Below are 27316 nucleotides of genomic sequence, written 5' to 3'. Positions count from 1 at the left end.
CTATAGCTTTTTCTTTAACACAAAACCACTCTCACCCTATTTTTAGTTTCTATATTTAATTTTACTATTACCACCTACTATAACAATAAAAGGTAATTATCAAAATACCAGTATATTTTACTAAAAATTCAATTTTGCAATAACAGCACGATATTATAGCATTTTCCTAAGAAACATCAATTTTGCAACTATAATATATTTCTCTAGTATAAGTAAATTTATCAACAAATATACTATAATATTGCATTTTGGAATAAAAAATAAAAATAAAAATAAAAATTGGTGAAGCCTTCTCACAACCTTATCCGTGAAGAGAAATCATTTGTCACTTTTGTCATTCAAATTCAGCCACGCACCAAGAAATGGAGAGAGAGTTGATAATTAACTTTTATTGTTACAGTAAGTGGTAATGGTAAAATTAAATATAGAAATAAAAAATAGGATGGGGGTGGTTTTGTGGTAAAAGGAAATGCTATAGTTGGATTTGAAAAATGTCCGTTAGAGCAAGATATCAGGATTCTGTATATATATATATATATATATATATATATATATATATATTAGTTGGGTACTCACACATACATGCCTCTACGGAGGCTCGAACCCCTGACCTCTCTTTGAGAAGTAGGGGCTTGGTACAGTTAGACCACTGATCTGTTGGTAAATAATATATATATTGAAAGCAACGACATCTCTAAAGTGTTTTTATTTGAATATAGATAATTTATCCATTTGATATATTACCATATTAATTGATAATATATTATTTATTATAGAAATAATAATTGATTATATATTATGTAACTAAGTTAAATTGAATGGATGTGAAGTCATGAATTGGTGGTGGTGGTGGGGATTATGTGTTGGTGGTGGCGGAGTTTGGTATGGTGGCAGCAAAAGAAACTTTTTGTAAGATTGATGGGGTGTTGAAGGTAAATTGATCATTTAATTATTTTAATATTTTAAAATTAAAATTAATAAAATAGTGAAAGGTAATGTTGACTTTTTACATGTTTTAAGGTTCTGTTTGGCTTACAAATATCATTAGGATGTCATTGTTTCAAAGCAGAGTAAGTTTTCTTTTGACAAATTTCGAGTGTGGTTGTACTTTATCTTTTAAATTATATTCTTAAATCAGTCCCTAAGGCCCTAACTCTATTAAAATGATCCCAAACCAATTTTAGCAGAGACAGAACTGGTCTTCACAAACCAAAAGTAAGATCTTCTAACATGAGTTTTTTTTCCGCCCTTGTACGTTTTTTGGAGCTTTCAATTAAAAAAATATTCATAAAGTAAAATCTCTACAACTGATATACTCAAATATAAAACAAGAGAAATAATAAAAAAATAAATAAAGACAGACAAATTTTGTTATATGTATCTCCACACTCACATTTCTTCTAATAATTTTTTTTTTTCATAACACACACACACACACACACACACACACACACATATATATATATATATATATATCTTAAGAAAAATAATTTTTACGATAAATTATTACAGTGAATCGTTTGTTAGATTTATTATTTTTAATTAATAATTTATGTCATAAATAAGAAAAGTGAAGTTTTGTTTGCACCCAGTTTGGAATTTTTTCAACCAATGCCACTAATATTTGTTGTGAATATGATTGGAGGCTTGAAATTTTCACGTCAATCACTACCAATAAACACTAGTGGATAAAGTCTCCTCCCTCTTAGCCGTTCTAAAAATGGAATGCGAAAAAAAAAAGAGTAAAAGTGGAAAAAGACAGTTGTTGTGACAGTATTGACCACTAACATTTATGACATGTATCCCCCACACGTCACCTAATGCTGTTCTGTCCCATACTACAATTTAGAATATTGATTATGCAAATGAAATCCCATGTTATAAAATCTTGTCGAGACTCGAGACTAACAATATTCTCAATCTACTTGCACAAAAATTAAAGACGAGAGACGACTGTCATTTAGCTAGCGTTGGAAGCCCTGCCAAGGAAATTATTTAAAGCAAGGTTTATCAAGCAAGCATGTAAATGCCCATAAAATGGTCAATCACTTGTTAAAGACAAATTTAGAATTAGGTACACCCATGGAAGATGATAGAAGAGGAGGATCATCAACTCAAGTATTGCATACAACTATGGAAGACAGAAGAGGATCAGCAACTCCAGTAATATCAGCACCCCTGCTTCTAAGCTGCAATAGATAATTCAATGCTCTCTCTGTGATAACCTCGCCCGGTATCAGTACAGGAATCCCTGGTGGGAATGGAGTTATAAGCTCCCCGCATATTTCACCCACGCTCTCTTTAAAACTCACTTTTCTTTTACTTGCAAAGAAGGCCTCTCTTGGGCTCAAGCTCATGTTAATGTCATCAAATGGTGAACAATCGATATCATCCAATCTGTGTCCACGCATGCCCTGATTTAGTGAGAAAGTTTCTGATAAATGCTTGAATCCTGACACTAGTCTCACAACATGTTCTCTACAGTTTCCTATATTAACTGCCAAGGTAACGGATCTAGACCCTGTAAGTTCAGAAATCACACCAAAATCCTGGATTAAAATATCATCCGCTTCATATCCAGTAAGACCAAGCTGCCACACGCCTATAGTAATTCGCAAGGGATCAAAAGCAGGAAAACTAGAGAAGCTTGGAAAATCGAGGACCGAAATGCCTGGTATTTTGTTGATCAAAGTTTTCATGTCAACAGCCAGTTCCATTGCTTTGTTGAAAATTGTTTCGGGGCTTTCACTTAGTTGAGCCCTAGCGGCATCTAGTGATGCTAAAAGCAGATAACTAGGGCTAGTGCTTTGAAGGGTTTGAAGGCATTTGCAAATCCTCTCTCTATGTACCAGATCTCCTGACATATGTAACATTGATGACTGTGAAAGAGAACACAAAACTTTGTGAGTCGACTGCACTGCAAGATCAGCACCTTGCTGGAGGGCTGAACAAGGCGTGTTGGGATGAAATCCCAAGTGTGCACCATGAGCCTCGTCAACAATCAAAGGAATATTATAAGATTGACACAGCTTGGAGATCTCGGTCAAGTTGCTACATATACCGTGGTAAGTAGGGGAAGTGACAAAAACTGCAGCTGCATTTCGACCTTCAGTTTTCAGTTCCTTGATTGCTTTCTCCACCTGCAACAACAACAACAACAACAATAACGTCATTATATATATGATTATTATATATAGGATTATAACCTTGTATAGGCCGGAGTACCGTATATATAATTACTTCTTACACATCAATGCAATGCAGAGTTTTATACTCTCTTTCTTTATTTCTAACATGGTATCAGAGCCTCTTTCTTTATTTCTAACAATGCCAGTGTAACAGATAATAATGGGTGAACTCATGTCATGCATGCAACCATGAATTTGATATCTGTTAACTTGCCTGCATTGGAGTGACTCCACCAGCAACGTCCCAATCAAAATCATACCCAGGAATGATGTACTTTGGTAGTGCTCCAGACAATACCATGGCAGATATAGCTGATATATGGGAATTCCGAGGGAGAATTAGAGTATCTCCCGGAGAACAAGTGGCCATGATTGCCGCTTGGATTCCACAAGTTGTACCCCCAACAAGAAACCATGTCTGTGATGCTCCAAACAGTTTGGCTGCTTGTTTTTGTGCATCTAAAATGGGGCCTTCTGGAACAAAGGGCTCGGGTAAATCATGAAGAAATGGTCTCATGCCAATGAGCTGAGTCAGTGATGATGGAGCACCTTGGCCTCTGTTATGCGCGGGGAAGTTAAAACTGGCAACATCTTCTGCTGCTGAAGCTTTTAATGCACTAAGTAGTGGAGTGGACATAATAAGATTATCCTCCACCACAGTCATTGTATTTTCCATCACCCTTCTCTTATGTTGGTTCTTCCCTGGCTCTGCAATGCTAATTTCCTGCAACACATCTTGGATGCCCTACTGAATTATTTTTTGTTCTTCAAAATATAACCTAAGTAATGTACAAAAATGAAATCTCAAAATCAATGTTAATTTGGACTCAAAATGTTAATATTTGATGGCACGCCGAGAACAGAAGCTAAATTGAATCACATTTACTTTTTCTCTCCGTTTCTGATCATCCAAACAGAAGCTAAATTGAATTTAGTAGAGAAAAATGTACGGAATGAAAACTATTACGTAGACCCACCTGAGAAATACGAAGCCTTGATCTTCTGGTAGACGTCAAACTCCAATTATTACCATAACTGAGACTAAAGCAGCTCTGCCAAGAAAGTAAGAGATTCATGTACAATGCAAGTATATATGTGTACATATATATATAAACATAAACTATTTAGATAAGAGAAACAACTCTTTCGTACCATATCTACATATATATATAAACATAAACTATTTAGATAAGAGAAACAACTCTTACGTACCATATCCAAAATGGTGGAAACCATTTTCTTTGTTGTGAAGGTCTGAGTTTAATCATGGTTTTATAGATGAATTTGGTGATACATTATTGGAATTTGAACGAATGAAGTGTTGACACATCATACTTTACAACGATCATTAATAAGTTATGAAAAACCAGAAATTAATGGATGGTCCTCAAATAATAATGTACAAGAGCTAGGACCATTCCTTGCACTTGAACAATGGACCACAGTCACAGCAAGAAAAGAAATTTAAAATAAAGGAAGGCATATTTGAATCCACTTATATATTTTTAATTTTTTATTTTAAAGCAAATGACAAAAGTGTCTATGATGCTGATTCTTTTTCATACACGAAATCAGGAACAGTTTATTGTGGAAAAAAAAAATGTCATTTTATATATAGGACATTTAATAAATAGTGTATGATAAAAGGAGGAATTACTGGGAAAATAAACTTTATAGGGCCTACCGGGTGGTCCTAAAACAATGGACCACCCCGTACAAGGCCAAGCCCATACACGTGTACAAGAGCTAGCTAGGACCATTCCATACACTTGAACACACAGTTGTAGCAAATCAAGCTTGACAGCAAGAAAAGAAATTTAAAATAAAGGAAGGCATAATCGAATCCACTTTTATTTTTTTATTTTTTTTTTATTTTAAAGCAAATGACAGAAGTGTATATGACGCTGATTCTTTTTTCATACAAGAAATCAGGAGCAATGTGTTGAAAATTAAACTTGATTGCATGCTTTTTAGGGTTTTTGTGAAGGTCATAAGTCCTTTAATATGGTGTGTTAATTATATGTTAGTAGAAGTTTGTATTTGTGTCAGTCAAAGACATGGGAGTTAAGTCTACTAAATATTATGTTAGCGGGATTAGTGGAAGTAATTGAGCATTGAAATGTAATTGTTACATATACCTTAGAGCCTATATAAACTCATATACTATACCTATTTTATGTGGAGAAAAAAGTTGAATAAGTTAAGAATAAGATGAAATAGAATCAAGTGAAATAAAAAGTATTTTCCTTCATTCTATTCTCTTCTAAATATTATAGTATTGTATGTGTATCTAAGTCACTATTGCCAACAAAGTTGTATCAGAGAAAAAACCAACAAAGTGGTATCAAAGCCAGGTTCCATTTTAGAGCCAAGGTTTCATGTTCAAAGCCTAGATGGCCTGACGACGTTGATCCTAGAAGGTTCAATATTTTGAAAAAAACATGTTTCTCCTTGATGATGATGAAGAGGGGAAAATGTATTTTCTCAATGAAAAGATGATGTTTTCTAATGACTTCATACCTCAAAGCATTTGATTTGTGAGATTTTGTTGGAGAAGAGCCAAAGAATGGCATATTCAACAAGCTTCATGAAAAGAAAGAAAAGAAGGCGTTTGTGGTGTTGCAAAAGGCAATACATCAAGAAATTTGGGAGTATTTTGGAGAGTTCAAAACTCCAAGTTGTGTTTGGAAGATGCTCGAGACCATCGTTTCCAATCATAGAGGTGAGTCATTACCCATGGAGTATTGGGTATAATGCTTTGAGAATGATGAGTTAATAAAGGCTGATTATGAAAATGTAAAGGACAAATTTGTTGAGAATGATGAGGCATACAACACAAATGAAATTGAACCTTTTGAAGATTCAAAAGTAGAAGGAGAACTTAAAATGGTGAATGAGAAAGAGTTGAGGAAAGACGTTGAAGAAGAAATTAAAAAAGTTGAGGAAAATGAAGTGGAAAAAGAAATTAAAGAAAAAAAAAATACTAAAGAAGAGGCAAAAGTTGATGAAGTTGGCACATTAACATCTTCAGGTATGGTAACAAATTTCACCTTGAAAGAAGGTAGATTCAACTTATTTGATAAAATTATGATTTCTTCATATTCATCTCAATTGGAAAAAAACAAAATCAAATATTTTGATAATTGTGTTCATATTGTGGAGAATGATGAACTTTTCTTGAAGAAAGTTTCTCCAAAGAAGTATGAGATTGAAATTCAAGATGATAAAAACATTCTGAAATTATTTTTAAAAAAATAGTTTGGAGAATTTTGTAATTGACACAAGTTGGGTGAATATGAATTTATTTTTTGACTCTAAAGAAGAGCACGTGTGAAGAGGAAGAGACATAAAAAAAAATAAGAAAAAAGATAGATGGTGTATTTGTATAAAGAGGATGATATATGATTGTGTGAATACATCAAACAAGCATTTGAAGACTTTTCACAAGCCATATACATCAATGGAAATGGCCAAGATCATTGTTACAGTTGAAGGAGGTGGAATTGAAGATCAACTAACGAACTTTTGTTCAAGTCTCCAAGATCAATAAGAAGTTTACTTGAAAGTTAAAATCAAGTTTAAAGGGCTATTGGAAATTAAACTTGATTGTGTGTTTTTTAGAGTTTTTGTGAAGGTTACAAATCCTTTAATATCGTGTTAATTGTGTGTTAGTGAGAGTTTATATTTATGTTAGTAGAAGACATGAGAGTTAAGTCTACTAATTACTATGTTAGTGAGATTAGTGAAAGTAATTGGACATTGAAATGTAATTGGTTACATATGTCTTAGAGCCTATATAAACTCATGCACTATAACTATTTTATGTAGAGAAAAAAGTTGAATAAGTTGAGAATAAGATGAAATAGAATCAAGTGAAATAAAAAGTATTTTCCTTCATTCTATTCTCTTCCAAATATTACAGAGTTGCATGTATATCTAGATCACTATTGCTAACAAAAGTGGTATCAGAAAAAAAGCCAACAAACATGTATCATGGAAAAGACCAACACAATGATGTCATTTTACTAAAAAATATAGGACATTTATTAAATAGTGAATCGCCAATATTACACCCCAAAAATAAATCGTAAATATATTTAAATTTGCTATAAGTTCTAAGAATATTTAAAAATCCTCAGCATACAACAAAACCCATAACAAAGTCATTTCCCAACCACAAGCACTTACATGAATTCTATTTTTCCAGGAAATCATAACGTTAATCAAATCACATTTTCTTGTATCTTTTCATACTAACAATATTATCATAACCCACCCCCCTCAATATGTTTTGGTTTCCTCTACCTCTTGCCTTCTCTCTTCGCATTTTTTTTTCGAAGAAATAATACAAACAATACATTTCTCTCCTTCCTCTCTATATTCCCCGAGATTTGACAAACTTTCTCGGGGTTCTAACTTACCAAATGCATGGCGCAAGTCTTTTAAAATGGCAGATGTCGAAGGGACTGTTTCCGTGATCCAAATCCATAACCTTCATGTCACAAAAGAGCAACCTTACCGCTGCGCCAAGGCCAACCTCATTCAGTTACTAGTACATGGTTAACTTAATAAACTTGTTAGTAGGATTGCCCAATTTCACTGATGAAGTCACATTCTGGGTAGAATTAGGTACACCTATGGAAGATCATAGAAGAGGATCAGCAACTCAAGTATTGCAGACAACTATGGAAGATAGAAGAGGATCTGCAACTCCACTAATTACAATACCTCTGCGTCTAAGCTGCAATAGATAATTCAGTGCTCTCTTTGTGATGACCTCGCCCGGGATCAGTACAGGAATCCCTGGTGGGTATGGACATATAAGCTCCCCACATATTTCACCAAGGCTGTCTTTAAAGCTCACTTTTCTTTTACTTGCAAAGAAGGCTTCTCTTGGGCTCAAGCTCATGTTGATATCATCAAAGGGTGAACACTCAACATCATCCAATCTGTGATTCATGCCCTGATTTAGTGAGAAACTTGCTGATAAATGCTTCAATCCCGACACTAGTCTCAGCACATGCTCTCTACAAGTCCCTAGATTAATTGCAAAGGTTATAGATCGGGTTCCTACAAGTTCGGAAATCACCCCATAATCCTCACTTAAAATATCATCTGCTTCATATCCAGTAAGACCAAGCTGCCACACTCCGATAGAAATTCGCAAGGGATCAATGGAAGGAAAGCTAGAGGAGCTTGGAAAATTGAGGACAGAAATACCTGGTATTTTATTGATCAGAATTTTCATTTCAACAACCAATTCCATTGCTTTGTTGAAAATTGTTCCGGGGTTTTCACTTAGTTGAGCCCTAGCGGCATCTAATGATGCTAACAGCAGATAACTTGGGCTAGTGCTTTGAAGGGTTTGAAGGCATCTGCAAATCCTCTCTCTATCTACAAGATTTCCCGACACGTGTAACATTGATGACTGTGTAAGAGAGCACAACACTTTGTGAGTAGACTGCACAGCAAGATCAGCACCTTGCTGGAGAGCTGAATAAGGCATGTTGGGATGAAATCCTAAGTGCGCACCATGAGCCTCATCAACAATCACAGGAATATTGTAAGAATGACACAGCTTGGTGATCTCGCTCAAGTTGCTACATATGCCATGGTAAGTAGGGGAAGTGACAAAAACTGCAGCTGCTTTTCGACCTTCCATTTCCAATTCCTTGATTGCTTTCTCTACCTGCAATAAAAATGTCAGAAAAATATTAGCTTTGACACTGTCACTGTTAAATGTACTTCAATTCTTTATTGTTAAGGACTTGAACTCTAAATCATATTTCTTTTCCTTTGTTTATTCGGTAACTAGGTACCATAATATTTGCTTTAGACCAAGTTTACACATAATCAACTTTTACAAGTTCTACCATTTTAACAGATAATAATGGGTACACTCATGCATACAACCATGAATATGATGATATCATTAACTTGCCTGCACAAGAGTGACCCCACCAGCAATGTCCCAGTCAAAATAATACTCAGGAATGATGTACTTTGGTAGTACCCCAGACAATACCATAGCAGATATAGCTGATATGTGGGAATTCCGAGGGAGAATTAGAATGTCTCCCGGAGAACAAGTGGCCATAACTGCCGATTGGATTCCACAAGTAGTACCCCCAACAAGAAACCATGTCTCTGATGCTCCAAATAGTTTGGCTGCTTGTTTTTGTGCATCTAGAATGGGCCCTTCTGGAGAAAAGAGGTTGTCTAGTTCTGGAAGCTCAGGTAAATCATGAATAAATGGTCTCATACCAATGAGCTGAGTCAATGATGATGGAGCAGCTCGCCCTCTGTTATGCCCAGGGAAGTGAAAGCTGGCAGCATCTTGTTCTGCTGAAGCTTTTAATGCACTAACTAGTGGAGGGGGGATGTCTAGACTAGATTTCTTAGAATTAGAAATGATAAGATTATCCTCTATGATATTCCTTGTTTTTCCTGTGAGGCTTTTCTTATCTTGCTTCTTCCCTGGCTCTGCAACTCTTCTTTCCTGAAACACATTGTTTTACAGAATTAGAAATTTTCTATTTGCAAGATTATGGGTCAATACAAAATTCAATGAAATATCTCATAATTACCAATACGTGCCTGGTCTAAAATTTTCCTTAAGAACCCCTGAGTTTTCATAGCATAATTTTGATAGCTATATCATTTTGAGTAAACAAGTGATAGAACAAGTGATAGAACAATGGCTTACTGGCCTTCCTTTTGTCATTGGATTTGGACTTGAGTGGAGTTGCCAAATATCAATAGGGGTTCAAGGTCTGCCAGATAAGAGAGAAGAGAGGGAAATAAAAACAACAGCCTTGACACAATACCTAGTTAAACTCCAATCTCCCTCCCAGAAAAAAAGTAGAAAAGGAAATGACTCTAAAATCAATGTAAACCAAATGAAACCAGTTCTGTATAGTCAAAATAAAGTGATTACTATCTCAAGCACAAGTGACTGGAGATTCAATTCCTATTACCCAATAATTGTGATTTTAGTATGAACGTAAAAGTTAAACCTGATGGATAATTTGATAATAAAATTATAGATATCTTGTAATCTTGAAGTGGTCCATGAACTAAGAATCACTTCCCTATGCTCAAGCTACAGTAGATTATAAAAAACATAAAACGGGTTACAACATATCAGTTTTTATTCTGGAAGCCCTAGACCCTTAGCAAACTGAAAATTTGGGGTTAAACCCTTACTTCTTTGAAAACGGCACTACTGAAACATTACGGCACTACTGAAACATTAAACCTTACTTCTTTGAAAACGGCAGCAATCTCAAAATAGTTCATAGAATAATGATATCAAAACCATCATTATTTAACTTATCATTGCCAAAAATATCATTCCATTACTTATTTGTCTTACAAAAATATGCCTACTTGATGAAATTTTGAATACTCAAAGGTTAGAGCAATTAAATATCTTAACCATCGGGTTTTGATGTCATGTCATGTCAAACAGTGCTGTTCTCTCAAGCAAACATCTCTCTAAACCAATATCTTTATCAAGATCAGACCTATCTCACTTGAAATGATCTTGGATGCCTACTGAATGATTTTTTGTTGTTCAAAATTTAACCAAAGGCATTATGTAATACCTTAATTAATATGCCAAGCTTACAGTTAGCCAATGATTTTAAATAATTTAAAAAATATTTCAAACACTTACTGACATTTTGAATCCAAATTACCATTGCTTTTGAGATATTTCATGAATTAATGAACATTAATAAAGTCCATATTAAAAGTTATTATTCAAAATATTGGAATTGGCAAATATAATACAAAAATGATATCTCAAATCAACGGTAATTTAGACTCAAAATGTTGGTAAAATTTGATGGCCGAGAACATCAATGGATTATAAATAAATAAATAAGAGATAGAACATTAGCTGAAAGTCTTGTGATTTAACCTTATCCGATACACATAAGGTTAATTCGTTCACAATTCACAACAATAAATTACAAATATTAACATAAAATCCAGAATCACAATTACTTTTTCTCTCCGTTTCTGGTCATCCAAACAGAAGCTAAATTTTATTTAGTAGAGAAAATTTATGGAATGAAAACTATAACGTATAACCACCTGGGAAATACGAAGCCTTGATCTTCTCCTAGACCTCAAGCTCCAGTAATTGCCATAACTGGGACTAAAACAGCTCTGCCAACAAAGTAAGAGATTCATACACAGGGTTTGTTGGGTTTGCGATTTATTACGAAGATGAAGAGATATGTATTGCATAAATATACGATGTAAGTGTGTGTATAAATAAAAATATCCAAACATAAAACACTTTACAGAACAGAAACAAATCTTACCATATCCAAAATGGTGGAAACCATTGTCGTCGTGTGAAGGTCTGACTCTGACCTCGGTGTTTAGATACATACCACCAAAGTCAGGGAAAGAAAATTTATAGGGCCTAGGCCTAGGCCCAGTCCGCTTAATTCTACTGGGTTTACATGGGCTGGTCTAAATGATTACATTATATGTAGCAATTTAGAAATTTGATTTTGCAAATGAAGATTCACAGTAAGAAAAGAAATATAAATCCACTTTTTTTATTTTTTTGGTTAAAACAAATGACAAAAATGTCTATGATGTTGATTCTTTTTTATGTATAAAGTCAGGGACAATAATGTCATGTTATTAAAAGATATAGTGGCATTTACATTAAATAGTGAAGCCCATTATTGCACCTCTAAATAAAATTCTAGATTTGCTATAAATAAGTTGTAAGAATTTATAAAATCTACAACCTACAACTAAACTTCACAATTCAACAAAGTCTTTAGCCTTAAGGGCAATATAGGCTAATGGTGAAGACTCCCACCTCACAACTTAGAGACCTGGAGTTCGAATTTTCTAGGAGCTACTCCCTGATGCATACTCAAAGATTTGATTTAGAGGAAACAAAGTAGTGTTGGAGATTTTTTTTTTAATTTTAAACAACTGAATATATATATATATATATATATATATATATATATATATATATATATATATATATATATAATGGCGAAGACTCCCTCCTCACAACAACTTGGAGGTCGGGAGTTTGAATCTTCTAGGAGCCACTCTCATAAATTTTTTTGGTAATTGCCCAATGCATATCAAAGATGATTTAGTAGAATCAAAGTGGTGTTGGAGTTTTTTTTTTTTTGGACTTTTAAACAACTGAATATATATACATATATAAAGAATAATTACATGGTGGGCCTTAGGCCTAAAACTGCCCATTACAATGGGACACAGCAAGCCCAAAAGAGGGAAAACAAAGCAAAAGCCCAGTCCAAACGACTAAACTAATAACCGCAATTAACGGAATGATTAACCATTAATGGTGGTTATCAGTGCTCCATTTCCGGTGAGCCCTAGCGAGAGGATGACAGCAAGAAGGCGATAGGTTCCAATCACTTAATATTCTTCTTGAGGTTGGACAATCACGAAGAAATCACAATTTCAGAGCTATGTCGCATAATTCTTCTAAACGGGTACCGCTCTCACGCTCCCTGCGCGCTTCCTCTCTCACACTACATGCACGCTTCTGTTTCCATTCCAACTCTGTGTGACTAAGATTTAGCTGCTTTTGGCCTCCCCCTCCAATACTTGCTTCTGCTCTTTGTGACTTGTGCAACTGATACTGTAATGTAACACACCAATATATTTGGCATAAAGTCTACTATCAGAAATAACCACTTAAAACATTAAAATAGCTGTATCTGAACTACATCTTGTTTCCCAACTTATTATATAAAGTTTATAGTTTTGGGCCTCTTCAAAACAGAAAAGTTCAACTAGGTTGTAACCAGGCAGGCTGGGCCTGAGCAACATTAAAAAGCATATTAGAAGTCATCTGAGGGCCTGATGTGTTAGACATAGCTCCAAAATTGTGTCTCCTAGTAGAATACTTTATCAAATAATTGCATAATTTAAAATTTAATTTTGAGTTTTAAACAAAAATAATTAATAACAAATACCCATATATTCTTTGACAAATTTTTTTTTTTTTTTTTTTGGTGAACCATGGATAAGTGTGAACTTTAATGTCACCCTTCTCTGTTAAGATGTGGTACCACTATACTACAAAAACATTGGCCTAAACCCTAAAATTGTCTCAATCATATCATTGTCATTTTATCTTATACGAATCACAAATAAACAGACTTGACACCACCCCAAAGTTGGGGTCATTCAAACCACACAATGGTCCCAAATCCTAATGTACCCCAGCACCTTTTTTTTTAAATGACCTAGATGGGATATAGAAAAGTGGTATTTTGTGAAAGAAAAAAAAAAAAAAGCTATTCCTTCCAAAAGATCATTGATCAATGCTTTTCACAGGAAAGGTGATATTCTCCAAATAGTTTTTGAGTATTGATTTGGTTCCAATCTTGGTCATAACCTGCAGTGATCATTATGATTCCTTACATTAGGATATTTTTTTTTCTTGTGAGAACAATTTTATTTGATACATCCATGCCCACTCTGTGATGTTGTCTTGACCTTGACATTCCACATGATCAATGAACCAGCATTAAAGACGGACCATCATCTTTGCAATCAGTGATGGAGATTCCATGTTGTTTTGTTTCCCATGTGTCTGCAGCACACAATTTTTATTTGTAAATGATATAGATACAGAGTTGCTATATGTCACCATGTTTACCCGTTCAGAACAGGAATTCAGCTAAGTGGGTACTCCTTGTATAAAGATGTTATTGTCCCTTTCAAAATATGTCTACTTTTTACCTAGATAAATAAATCAAGATTAACTTGACTTCCCAATATTCTTACTTTTATAGGGTTGTGACTGCAAATCAATTGCTCACTCGACTTTGTTTAGTTATCAATTGGCATTTGGAGGCCGGTCCAAACATTAAACGATTTAGAATTAATTATTGGCTTGACTAGTTTAATTGTCGTCAATTCTTGAGCAATTTAGATGGTCGCTGTACACACAAATTTTGTAAGTCTACAAATAGAAACAAAATATGGAGCAAATCGTAATTTATTAATTTGTAAACAATTGAAGTACAATCATCTGTAATAATATTCTTTAGAAAAAAAGAATGGTCATCTGATTCGATCTCCTTTTTGGTTGATTGGATTCAAGGACTGCACGAGCTTGTTCTTGAATCACCGTGAAATTTGATGAAAAACGGCATGTCGTTGGATGTGCTTATTGTTGATCACCGTGAAATTTGATGAAAAACGACACGTTGTCGGATGTGCTTGATGTTCTTCGTTTTTAGGTTTAAATTCTGAATTTGTGTCTCTGACTTCTTGAGTTTCTGGATTTCTGGACTTCTGAATTCTACATTTGTGTTTGAATTTCTGAACTTCTGAATTCTGAATTTGTGTCCTTTGTTGAATTTGAGGAAGAACGACACGTCTTTGGATGTGCTTGTTGTTCTTCGTCTTCAAAGAGGAGAGAATTTGTTGAATTTGGTGAAAAACGGCACGACTTTGGATGTGCTTGGTATTCTTCGCCTTCAGGTTTGTCCAGATTTCTGATTCTCTCAATTTCTGGACATCCTGGATTTCTGGACTCTCAATTTGTCCCCCTCCTTCATCCCCAGGCCTCTATTTATAGGCTTCTTAGGTTAATAGAATGATGATATGTGTCATCTCCTGATAAGGATAAAATTATAACGGGGCCGGACCGGTTATATTATGATAATTATCCTTAAAAATAATTATTCCAAATATATTTTATTAGGAATAATTATCTGTTTATTTAACCATCTGGGTTAAGCTAATTAAATAATTTAATTGGATCAAGTTTGGGCCAATTAAATAACTTAATTAAACATTAAGTCCATAATGGGTCAATTTGTCAAAACCAAAGCCCACTAAATTTTTAGTGTTTACAAATTGCCCCCACTTCAAGTTCCAGGTTTGACAAGACTTGGTCTCCTTTTTCAAGTGGGACTTGAAGTATCCAACCTTACTTTTTTTTTTTTTTTTCCTTTCCTCTCCAACTTTGGATGGTAAGATTTCCTCTTTTGTTTTTCTATCCAACTTTGGATTGGAATTTTACTTTCCTATTTGAACTAAATTATACAAATCCAAATACAAATAGGAGGTATTTTGTTGCCTATATATACCCCCAATAGTATAGGGTTTGACATCAATTTCAATATTCTCTGAAGACTTGTCAGATCACAACTTCTAAAGACAGTGTTGGATTGCGGCCTCTGCTCGAACGAATAATTGGTATGACTCTTCTTCTTTTTCTTTTCTTTTCTTTTTATTTTTTATTTTTTATTTTTTTGTTTTTCAGCCTTTTCTCTTCTTTTTTTTCACCCATTTTTTCCACGTTAGAAAATTTTCATCACCCATGCTTTTCACGCTAGAAACTTTTCACGAATTTTTTTTTTTTCTCTTTTTTTTTTCTTTCTTTTTTTTTTCCCCATTTTTTTATCTTTTTTTTCCCACGTTTTTTTTTCTCTCTTTTTTTCAAGACGCTCTTTTTTTTTCACGCTTTTTTTTCTTTCCTTCTTTTTTTTTTCTCTCTCTTTTTTGCACGAATTTTTTTTTCAACCTTTCCTTTTTTCCTTTTTTTTTTTTTTTCCTTTCATTTTTTTCCCTTTTTTTTTTTCTTTTTCTTTCCTTTTTTTTCACGAATTTTTTTTCTTTCTTTTTCACGATTTTTTTTCTTTCCTTCTTTTTTTTTTTTTTCACGAAAAATTTTTTCTTTCCTTTTTCCTATTTTTTTTCACGACTTTTTTTTTTCTTTCCTTTTTTTCTTTTTTTTTTTTCTCTATTTTCTTTTTTTTTTTCTATTTTTTTTTGTTTCACAAATTTTTTTTTTCTTCCTTTCCTTTTTTTCTTTTTTTTTTTCACTTGCCTTTTTTCTTTCCTTCTTTTTTTCCCTTTTCTTTTTTTTTTTTTTTTTTTTTTTTCAGTGGTGCTAGTCAACCATAGTATTTTTCAAGAGTTTCAAGCCCCATACTATCACCGTTTTGGAGCGAGAACAAACTCTGAGATGTCATGCCACCAGCACAGACAGTGTCGTTAGCAGCCACGAATCGACTTGGAGCGCAGCGAGATATGTAGACCCAAGTAGGCTTTACCAACAACTCAGACAATATTATCAACACATATTGCCAGAACGTCTTTATCAGCCATAGATCATTCTGCAGCCATTAATAGAGCAAAAATAAACTCCGAGAGGTCATGCCACCAGCACAGGCAGTGTCGTCAGCAGCCACGAATCAGCCCAGAGAGCAACGACAGATGTAGTTGGAGAGAGGTTTTACCACTAGCTCAGACAACGTTGTCAACACCCACTGCCAGAGCGTCTTTATCAACCATGGATCATCCAACAACCATTGATAGAGCGAAAATAAACTCTAAAAGGTCATGCCACCAGCACAGGCAGTGTCGTCAGCAGCCACGAATCAGCCTAGAGAGCAATGACAGATGTAAATGGAGAAAGGTTTTACCACTAGCTCAGATAAAGTTGTCAACACCCGCCGCCAGAACGTCTTCATCAGCCATGGATCATCTAGTAGCCATTGGTAGAGCGAAACCAGACTCCGAGAGGTCGTGCCACCAGTACAGACAATGTTGTTAGTAGCCACGAATCAGCCCAGAAAGCAACGACAGATGTAGATGGAGAGAGGTTTTACCACTAGCTCATACAACGTTGTCAACACCCGCCGCCAGAGCACCTTCATCAGCCATGGATCATCCAGCAGCCATTGATAAAATGAGACCAGACTCCGAGAGGTCATGCCACCAGCACAGGCAGTGTCATCAGTAGCCATGAATTAATCCAGAGAGTAACGACAGATGCAGTTTTCGTTAGCCACATATCAGACATCAACTATTCAGAGAGTAAGAACAAACTCCAAGAGGTCATACCACCAGCATTGTTAGCCATCGCCAGAACGTCTTCATCAGCCATGGATAATCCAGCAGCCATTGATAGAGCGAGACCATACTCCGAGAGGTCATACCACCAGCATTGTTAGCCATTGCCAGAACGTCTTCATCAGCCATGGATCATCCAACAACCATTGATAGAGCGAGACCATACTCCGAGAGGTCATGCGACCAGCACAAACAGTGTCGTCAACAGCCATGAATCAATCCAGAGATCAGACATCAACCATTCAGAGATTAAGAACAAATTCCAAGAGGTCATACCACTAGCATTGTTAGCCATCGCCAGAGCGTTTTCATCAGCCATGGATCATCCAACAGCCATTGATAGAGCGAGACCATACTCTGAGAAGTCATGCGACCAGCACAGACAGTGTCGTCAACAGCCATGAATCAATCCAAAGAGCAACAACAGATGTAGTCTTCATTAGCCACATATCAGACATCAACCAATCAGAGAGTAAGCACAAACTCCAAGAGGTCATACCACTAGCATTGTTAGCCATCGCTAGAGCGTCTTCATCAGCCATGGATCATCCAGTAGCCATTGATAGAGTAAGACCATACTCCGAGAGGTCATACCACCAGCATCATTAGCCATTATCAGTTTTGATGATGATTTCAAACCGAAGCTCCACCAAAAGATCTGACTCAGTGTATAAGTTTACTTATGCATCAGACACCAGTAGCCACTTGACATGAAGTTACCGAGTTACACAAGTGTGCTTGTGCATATCTGTCTCAAAGATAGAGCTCTGTTGCAAATGTTGTAAGGATGTGACAAACAAAGCTTGTATACCTATGCCTCCGTGTGGGGATTTGTTTTTACTTCAGCAATATCTTGGCGACGCCGTGAATTTTCCTTGACGCAATACCTCAATAGAAAATCAAATTTCTCTATCAGCAACACCTCAGTGGCAAGCAAATTTTTTTTAACGACACCTCGACGATGAGTCAAAATTTTGTTGCAGCAACACTTTGGCGACGAACCGAATTCTTCAGCGACGCCTTGTCGGCAAATCAATTTTATTTATTTCTTCTAGCCTTACCTCAATGACGAACAATTTTTTTTTTTTCTTCAACTATAGCTCAACGAAAATCTTTTCCAGCAATACCTCGGCGGTGAGCAGAATTTTTCTTGGCACTTACAGTCTAGCGACGAACCAATTTATTTCTTCGCAACTACACTTTGTCAGATCAAAATTTCCTTTGTAGCTACAATTATGGCGACGGACCAAAATACTTCTTTGCAACTACATTTTGGCGGTGGGCCAAATTTCTTCCTTGCAGCTACAATTTGGCTACAGACCAAAATTTTCTTTGCAACTACACTTTGGTGGCATGCCAAGTTGACAGGTGCGACAAGCACTTTTGATATCACATGATGAGTGACAACATCTTGAGAGCGAGCCACGTTGAAAATTTGTGACGAGCGACAACAATATCTTAATAGTAAGCCAAGTTGATTAATTGCGACTAGTCATTTTGATATCTTGTGACGAGTACACTTTGCCATTTTGCATACTCTGAGAATTTTTTTTTTTTTTAGCATTGTACTGAACTTAAAATAAAATTCTAAGCTGCCTACGTACCCTCAAAAGAGGGATCAAGTCATTACGTAGTTCAATAGAGACATGAGTTTTTCTGAAAAAGTTTATACTCGTGTCACAGAGTTTTTTTTTTTTTTTTGTAAACAGTTTATACTCATGTCAAAGAGTTCTTGATTTTTTTTTCTTCAGGTGGACAATTTATCCTCATGCCAAGGAGTGTTGTTTTTTTCTTCTTCAGATAGACAGTTTATACTCATATCAAGGAGTGTCAATTTTTTTTCAAATAGACAGTTTAAGCTCGTGTCAAGGAGTGTCATTTTTTTGTTTGGGAGACAGTTTAAACTCGTATCAAGGAGTTCTTGATTTTTTTTTCTAGGTAGATAGTTTAAACTCGTGTCATCGACAGTTTAGGCTCGTATCTGGGAGCACTTCAAATTTAATAATTTTCTTCAACTTTACAAGAATCAGACGACAATCCAAACCTATGCTGAAGGGCATGGACTATTTCATCGTCACTTTGAGGATTTTTTTCTTGGTTTCCTTGACTTAATGTCCCCTGTGATTTTGCACTTTCGGTTGAAGTCGTTGTTGTAGCATGGTGCGTTTCTTGATGCAAGTCTTTCGAGATGATACTAATAATGAAAGATGAAGCTATTTCGTCATCCAAGTTAGGAAGTATATTGTCTTCTTTTTCGGACTCACTTCTCTCATCTTCTTGAAGGTTGTCGGATATATCAGGAATATCTTCTCTAGCACCATGATTTTTTATGCTAAGCTCCATGTCGTGAGCTCGAGTAACAAGCTCTTCAAATGTGCGAGGCTTAATCCCTTGTAGGATGTAAAAAAAAACTCCCAACACATGCCTTCCATACATGCTTCAATTGCAGAAATTTCAGACAAACGATCCTTGCAGTCAAGACTTAAAGCTCGCCAACGGTTGATGTAATTAACCACGGGTTCACCCTTCATCTGTTTTGTGTTTGTAAGCTCCAGCATACTTACAGTACGACGAGTGCTGTAGAAATGGTTGAGAAATTCTCGTTCCATCTGCTCCCAACTGTCAATACCTCTAGCTTTGAGGTCTGTATACCAATCAAATGCATTTTCTTTGAGGGAACGAACGAATTGCTTGACAAGGAGATCTCCGTTTGTACCGGCATTGCTGCAAGTTTCTACAAAGTGTGCGACATGTTGCTTGGGATTGCCTTTTCCGTCAAATTGTTGAAGCTTTAGAGGTTGATACCCAACCAGCATTTTTAAGATGTCAATTCTTTCCGTGTAAGGCTTTGAGTACATGTGAGCATTTTGAGGAACACCACTGTATTGTTCGTTTATGCAATTCACTATCATGTCTTGAAATTGTTTAACAGAAAGTGAGGTGACGGAGACAGCTTTAATTGTTGGATTAGCAGACATGTCATTTTGATCGTCAATTGGAGTGGTCGCTGGCATAGAATTAGAATGAGGAATTCGGCCTTTGCTTGACTCAGCATTGTCGTCACGCAATTTTAACTTTTCTGTCAACGAGGTAATTTTCAGATCTTGTTCCTCGAGAGAGTGTTATAATCTTTCAATTGCATGGGCCATAGTCGTCAATTGCTTTTCATACGAGGTAGTACTCGTCATCATGACTGGCATAGTGATGGAGTCAAAAAAAATCTTTGGCCTTGGGTGGACTAGCCTTGAACTTGTGACTAGAGCAACCTTTGAGGTTGTAGGAACCTTCCTCCTTGCCCCCAGCGAGATGAAGGGGGTATGAGTTTGAGTTGTTACTTTGACAGATTTGGCAAAATTGATTCTCATCGCATCGTGCTGTCTTTTGGCAGGAACGGATGGTTTGACCATGCTCCACATCATTGAAATTGCAGAGGTGTTTGTACCACTTGATGAAGTTGCAACCTTCTTGCCACATTTTACGATGGTATTGATGTTGTCCGTCATGACCACGATGTGTTTGGTAGTGTTCTTGCTCTTCGTCTGAATCTTATTGAAAGTCATAGAATCTGATGATGAATTTGTTGAGGATTTGATGTAGGAGAAAGAGATGAGAAGCAGAGGAAATCCCACCGGGCGTGCCAAAAATTTGTACACACAAATTTTGTAAGTCTGCAAATAGAAACAAAATATGGAGCAAATCGTAATTTATTAATTTGTAAACAATTGGAGTACAATCCTCTGTAATAATATTCTTTAGAAAAAAAAAAAAAAAAAAAAAATGGTCCTCTGATTCGATCTCCTTTTTGGTTGGTTGGATCCAAGGGCTGCACGAGCTTGTTCTTGAATCACCGTGGAATTTGATGAAGAACGGCACGTCGTTAGATGTGCTTGTTATTGATCACCGTGAAATTTGATGAAAAACGGCACGTTGTCGGATGTGCTTGATATTCTTCGCTTTTGAGTTTAGATTCTGAATTTGTGTCTCTGACTTCCGAGTCTTTGGATTTCTGAACTTTTGAATTCTGAATTTGTGTTTGAATTCCTGAACTTCTGAATTCTGAATTTGTATCCTTTGTTGAATTTGAGGAAGAACGACACGTCTTTGGATGTGTTTGTTGTTCTTCGTCTTCAGAGAAGAGAAAATTTATTGAATTTGGTGAAGAACGGCACGGCTTTGGATGTGTTTGGTATTCTTCGCCTTCAGGTTTGCCCTCGGAATTTCTGGCTCTCTAGATTTCTGATTCTCTCAATTTCTGGACGTTCTGGATATCTGGACTCTCAATTTGTCCCCCTCCTTCTTCCCCCAGACCTCTATTTATAGACTTCTTGGGTTGATAGGATGATGATACGTGTCATCTCTTGATAAGGATAATATTATAACTGGGGCGGACCGGTTATATTATGATAATTATCCTTAAAAATAATTATTCAAAATATATTTTATTAGGAATAATTATCTGTTTATTTAACTATCTGGGTTAGGCTAATTAAATAATTTAATTGGATCAAGCTTGGGCCAATTAAATAACTTAATTAAACATTAAGCCCATAATGGGTCAATTTGTCAAAACCAAAGCCCACTAAATTTTTAGTGTTTACAGTCGCCTAAAATAGAAGTTAATAAATGTATTAAAATTAGATTTCTAAAATTTTAATTCATGTTATACTCAGATTCCAACCAATAACATGTACAATGTATTAATAGCATATCTTGTAATTTAGTTCATTTTGTATTCATTCTTATCTAATGAATAGTTGGTATCACTCCTCATTTTTTTTTTTCTCCATTATGGTGTCTCCATGTCTTTCACCCTTTCTGTTACCTTACTATTTTTGTTTTCAAGCTAATATGTTAAATACTTAAATATTAAAATATCACTTTTATATTTTTTCCTTTTAAGATTTTAGATTATATTGAGTCGAACTTAACCGTATGTTTATTTTTTATTGTGTTTCTAGTTTTTTTTATTTATTAAATGACTTTGAGTTCAACGGACTTTTAGTCCTAATTGTTAAACGAGTCAAATTGTAACCATCAGTCAAATTGTAACCATCTTTATAAAGTAAATGAAACTCATGAACAGACTTATAAATAGGTCATGTAAACAATATGATACTTGGAATATCCTAAGTTGAATCAAGCTGAGTTTAAACAACTATCAATTATTATTGAACCAAGCTAAAGCATTCAAATAATGGACTCGATTTGATTGCTACCCTACATACATAGGACGGTACCCTACTTAGAGGGAGTTGTCTTGATCAAGCATTATTGGATGTGTCTAATGAGCTGCCGCCTTGTGACTTGTGAACTCCATTTAACAAAATTATTGAGTTGGCAATTGTTTCTGTTTTGGCTTCTTATCTCGGCAAATGCCTGTCGCTGTGCCATTTGTGTGGCTTTATTCTCTTTTTTATTTATTTATTTTTTTTTAAGGATTGCGTGTTTCAGTTTATGGATGTGCACAAATCAGAGTAAGTTTAAGAAAATTAGAATCTAGAATGGTTTAGTAATGACATGTAATACATTTCCTAAATAATATGTGAAATTTTCACTTCAATATAAAGAATTGTATCTTCGCGTGTTGCGATGGTAGGTTATCACAATTCTTTTCGTATTACTTCTTTCAATTCTCATACAAAGAAGGGAGGGGAGAGAAAAGAATTTCGTAGAGAGAAGATAACAAGAGAAAAAGATAATATGGGGACGAGTCACGCATTTTTCTTTACAAATTTTTTATCCTTTCAAATATGAGTGAAGGAGAGAAGAAGAGACACGTGAAGGAGAGGAGAAGAGACAAGTGGAGTTATTATGAAAGTTTAAATTACAATACTATTATAAATTATATAAGTTTTAAATTATTATACTCTATAAATTATAATATTATAAATACTGAAGGATACAATGGTAAACACAACTTAAAATTCTCTTTTCCCTTTTCTTCTAGTGAATCTAGAAAATTTTGAGTTTATTTTCTTCTCTTTTATCTAATCAAACAAAAAGAGAGAAATATATAATCTCTTCTTTAAGAATGTCTCTTCCATCAAGTTTTTTTCATTCTTATTGAACAACGCATAATATTTTTGGTTGGTGAAAAGTGCCAAATACATTTAGAAGTATGTATTGAATTGAGTAATTAAATAACACCTAAGTGAGTAGGAGTACGAAACTAACAAAATTTAAGTCACACAAAGTCAAAGTAAGAGTGAAAGTGCCAAAACAAAAGTACACGCAAAATTTGAGAGAAGCACACTTTTAAAAAAATGTGTAACTCAATATATAAACTTCATATTTGTTTCATATATGAGATGACGAGAAAGACACTTGAATAAACACTCTATATTCATTCCAAATACGAATTGAAATCACCTTATTTGAAAAGGTTAAACTTGAACTAAAAACATAATGCAAATAAAGATTGCCTCATGAATTTCTCTAATTAGGATGCTATCAATAATATCTTCATAAGAAAATGGTTTTACAAATCGAAATTTCGAATAAAGTTGACATAAGTTCAACTGCTGACTTGTTTAAAACGTGGCAATATCAAGGTCGTCTATTTGTCAACTGGCCCCACCTGCACTTTGGAAGTTTCCCATGAGCTATATATCTCAAGCAAGCATTAACAAGACAGGTGCGGACACGCTAGACATTTAATATTGGCACCATCAACGCACCATTTTTAGTCCATTTCCTAGAGGACATGGTGACCCTCTGGTAAGGACATGCCAATGGAAATGGGTCCTACAAAATTCTTCAGGGGAATTGAAGAACAAATTTTCTTCCTGTTTAAGGCACATTAATAAAAGAGCTAGTGAGAATTTCTTCCCGTCATTTAATTTTTCATTCAGATGACAACTCTCTTGGCTTTCTGAGAGGAAACATTCAACACAGTGTCACCAACTAGGGCACTCAAAATTAAGAGCTGTCCCAAAAGCAAAGGGAATGGCATTCACTTTCGTTCTTCCAACCTTACAAATTTATCAAAGCCATAATTATGTTTTGTCTTTTCAATAATCAGTAGGATTAACACTGTGATCTGCAAGTGCCATTGTGTAACGAATCGGACGATTGTTCAAGTTGTGTTACATTAATCTTTTTTTATCCGAATTTAGTGTGGAACAAGAACCTCTAATTATTCAGCTTCTTGATTTATGCCTTGGACTTTTTTCCTAAATCAGCAGTGTTTAGAAAGATTTTGAGCTTTGGGTCAAATTCGCTTGTAAATACACAAAAAGTTTCAAAATGACATTAGCTAGCCAATTGGTGATGGTCCATGGTCATAAATATTCCCTAATGTATTGCCTGAGCAAATGTGTTGGAAGAAAATTTTGATCCTGAATATTTTTTCAGTGTTTTTATATGTTGAGGTGTCATGAATTTTGTGCAAGTCGTATTTCTCGAATAATTGGGTTGATGTGTTGAGAATCTATACTCGAGTCTTTATTTTACTCACTCCATACACTAAAACGTATCGTGCGCAAGAAAAAATTTAAATCTTTTGTGACTTTACACAACAAAATCTCCTGTAACCTTACTGAAAGATTGTTACATGACAATTAAATACACCGACAAGTTTACAAGTACACCCATTCCAATGTCCCATCGTGGATTTTTTTTTAGTGATTTATTTTCTTTGTAAATGTATTGTGAAGGTCCTATGCAATTTCACGAGTGTTCAAAGTACATAAAAATATATTAAAATTTAAATTTTTGGTGACTTTACATAATAAAATCTCCTGAAATCTTACAAAAAAAAATGGTTACATGATAACTAAATACATCGATAAATCTACAAGTACACTTGTACCAATGTCTCATCCTGGAATTTTTTTTTACTGATTTATTTTCTTTATAAATGTATTGCGAAGTTTCTATACAAATTCATGAGTGTTCAAAGTATATAAAAATATACCAAATAGTTGGCTCATACAGTAGTATGAAATGATATGACATGAAAGTCTAGGTCAATCATCTTACTCGAAAGAAAAGAAAATGAAATTTCCGAGTGAGTCTACATTATTAATTTATTATTATATGTATTGGATGATTCACATAAGTCTCAATCCATGACTTAATTTGAAAGGGCCCTCACTTGCGGGCTGTTGGTTCTCTCAATCATTTTTGTTATGTTTATTTGGTTGTAAAATACGTTTTTTTAGTTAGGCGTTTAATTACTTAATTGAGTGCTTAATTTTAAATGTTTATATTTTGAAAATAGCTGAAAATGATAAGTACTACTATCATTTAAAATGAGTTAAAATTTTAAGTAATAGAGACATCATTTTTATCATCAAATACGCTAAACGTTAAAAATCCAAAAATTATCAAAAAAATATTTATTTTTTAATTATTACTTAAAAATTTCATTACTTAAAATTCAGTTCTTATAATTTTTAGTTCTATCAAACAACACCTTACTAATCAATTTTCGACAAGTTATTTTACATATCACATCCGATGGACTCGATCTAAACATTTACCAAACACCGAAATATTAAAATAAAAAACTATTTTTTCTTAAAAAGAAAATATTTTTTGAAAAAAAATTTTAGGTTGAAATAAATGGAGCTTAAATCCCAGATCTATTCCCAAAAATAAAAAACCCTCTTTGTTGAATGCATACGAGATCTTTAAAAAATTCAAGAGTGAAGAGTGACGAAAGAGAGTCAGAATTTGGGCTCCAAATGAGTGATTTTCACATGACATTATGAATTTTTTGAGAATCAGAATTTGAACTTGTAGATTATTTTTTAATAACTATCAATCAATTAACATAAGAAATATTCACACGCATGACCTTTGATTCAAATGCACCTGAAAGAAATAAAGGAACATATTTTCTGCGGAGAGGGGAAGAGAGAAGTTACTAGTAAGAATTTGGTTCTTTGGTCATAAAGATGTTTAGAGTTTTTTTTGAGATGATGCGACAGTACACACACCTCATATTCACACAGAAAGTATATTTTTATAGATCATGATACCAGAACCATGTTCTTACCAGAAGTATTGCATTTTAAAATCAATTTGGGGTATAGAATAATGTTTAGATAGATGGGAATTCTAAGTTAGCATGTGACACTGGCATGGGGTGCTAAACTTGGTGGGCCCTTCATTTCCACAAAAACAGGCTTATGAAAATGAGGTTCATTGACTTTTTAGAGCCCTGTCTATATATTATTTTAGCCAACCATAAGAAGCACATATGATATTTAATATCAAATCATAAATACAAATTGTATCGGTTCAACGTTCAATTCATAATTGTTCAATATTATTATATATTTTTATTAATTAATTAATTTAATTAATTTATATTAATTTTTGTCTGAATCTATTATATCACAATCAATATTTTAACTAATCAATTTTAATTACGAATCACAGAAAAAAAAATAATAATAATGACAAGAAGCTTAACGGTGGAAAAGAACCAATTTTAGAGTTCCTCCCATTAATCACTAATTTTTAATATTTTTGTTACAAAAAAAAAAAGAAAAAGAAAAAAAAGGGTGTTGTCTGTTGTTTTTGGCCCGGTCAGTAAGCTTTGCTTCCAACGGGCCCACCACTTAAGACCGTAGATCCTTCCACGTCAGCATACCATATACGACAAAAACACAGCGTTGCGACCATTAGTTTATGGTCAAACCAGCGGCTCCGACCGCGCACCCCAGTCCAGGAAACACGGCAATGGGACCCACTGAGCTGCATCGGCAGTGGAGAGAATAGTGGGGAGATGAGATATAAATATATAAAAAAAGCTTTTATTGAATAATTAATCATTCATGCCTTGATAAAAGAATATTACTATAAAATAGTTTTAAAAAATAGGAATAATTTCACTAAGACTTTCAGTAGTTTAGCTAAATATTAGTCTAAAATATCTTTCGAAAATAACTATCACTCACATTACAAACGTTTGCTCCGTTTTTCACTCACATCCCAAAAGTTAGTTGACAGGTGTGTCAGACCACTTTTTACATATAAAAAAACATTCTTACCTTTTGACTTTAATTTGACCTATTTAATTATTTTTTTATGATTGAAATGACATATTTACCCTTATAATGTTAGACTTTTATACCCCTTGTAGACACTAAAATTTTAGTGGACTTTAATTTGGACAAATGGACCCATTAAATATGGGCCCAATGTTTAATTAAGTTATTTAATTGGCCCAAGTATGATCCACTTAAATTATTTAATTAAGCCAGTCTAGAGTCTAGATGGTC

General features: G+C 34.5%; 3 protein-coding genes across 7 annotated transcripts; all 3 read right to left on the bottom strand.

Moving 5' to 3' along the window:
* Positions 1–2021: 2021 nt before the first annotated feature.
* Positions 2022–3362, bottom strand: LOC132277949 (uncharacterized). The gene is made up of 2 exons (XM_059779787.1): positions 3327–3362; positions 2022–3140 (listed from the first exon to the last, which is right to left on the bottom strand). Exons 1-2 carry the CDS (start codon positions 3360–3362, stop codon positions 2115–2117), a joined length of 1062 nt encoding a protein of 353 aa, XP_059635770.1. The 3' UTR covers positions 2022–2114.
* Positions 3363–3393: 31 nt separating this feature from the next.
* LOC132277948 (uncharacterized) lies at positions 3394–4424 on the bottom strand. The gene is made up of 3 exons (XM_059779786.1): positions 4401–4424; positions 4166–4240; positions 3394–3912 (listed from the first exon to the last, which is right to left on the bottom strand). The coding sequence occupies exons 1-3, from the start codon at positions 4422–4424 to the stop codon at positions 3394–3396; spliced, it is 618 nt and encodes a 205-aa protein (XP_059635769.1).
* A 2760-nt stretch (positions 4425–7184) lies between these two features.
* Positions 7185–11603, bottom strand: LOC132278947 (uncharacterized). Of its 5 annotated transcripts, none has more exons than XM_059780856.1 (5): positions 11522–11603; positions 11289–11363; positions 9126–9687; positions 7917–8873; positions 7185–7823 (listed from the first exon to the last, which is right to left on the bottom strand). In XM_059780856.1, exons 1-5 carry the CDS (start codon positions 11543–11545, stop codon positions 7738–7740), a joined length of 1704 nt encoding a protein of 567 aa, XP_059636839.1. In that variant the 5' UTR covers positions 11546–11603; the 3' UTR covers positions 7185–7737. The 5 variants fall into 5 exon arrangements, with proteins under 5 accessions (XP_059636839.1, XP_059636841.1, XP_059636837.1 ...); XM_059780858.1 differs by lacking the exon at positions 11522–11603 and adding an exon at positions 9895–9961 and having other exon boundaries at positions 11289–11496; XM_059780854.1 differs by lacking the exon at positions 11522–11603 and having other exon boundaries at positions 11289–11496.
* Positions 11604–27316: the final 15713 nt, after the last annotated feature.

This window comes from Cornus florida, unplaced genomic scaffold (genome assembly GCF_030987335.1).
Source record: "Cornus florida cultivar Cherokee Brave unplaced genomic scaffold, ASM3098733v1 CherokeeBrave_3.0.0_Hap2_Chr10, whole genome shotgun sequence".
In the NCBI taxonomy this organism is placed as follows: Eukaryota; Viridiplantae; Streptophyta; class Magnoliopsida; order Cornales; family Cornaceae; genus Cornus; species Cornus florida.
The sequence above is the reverse complement of the archived record's forward strand: the minus strand, read 5'-3'. Positions and strand labels throughout refer to the sequence as shown.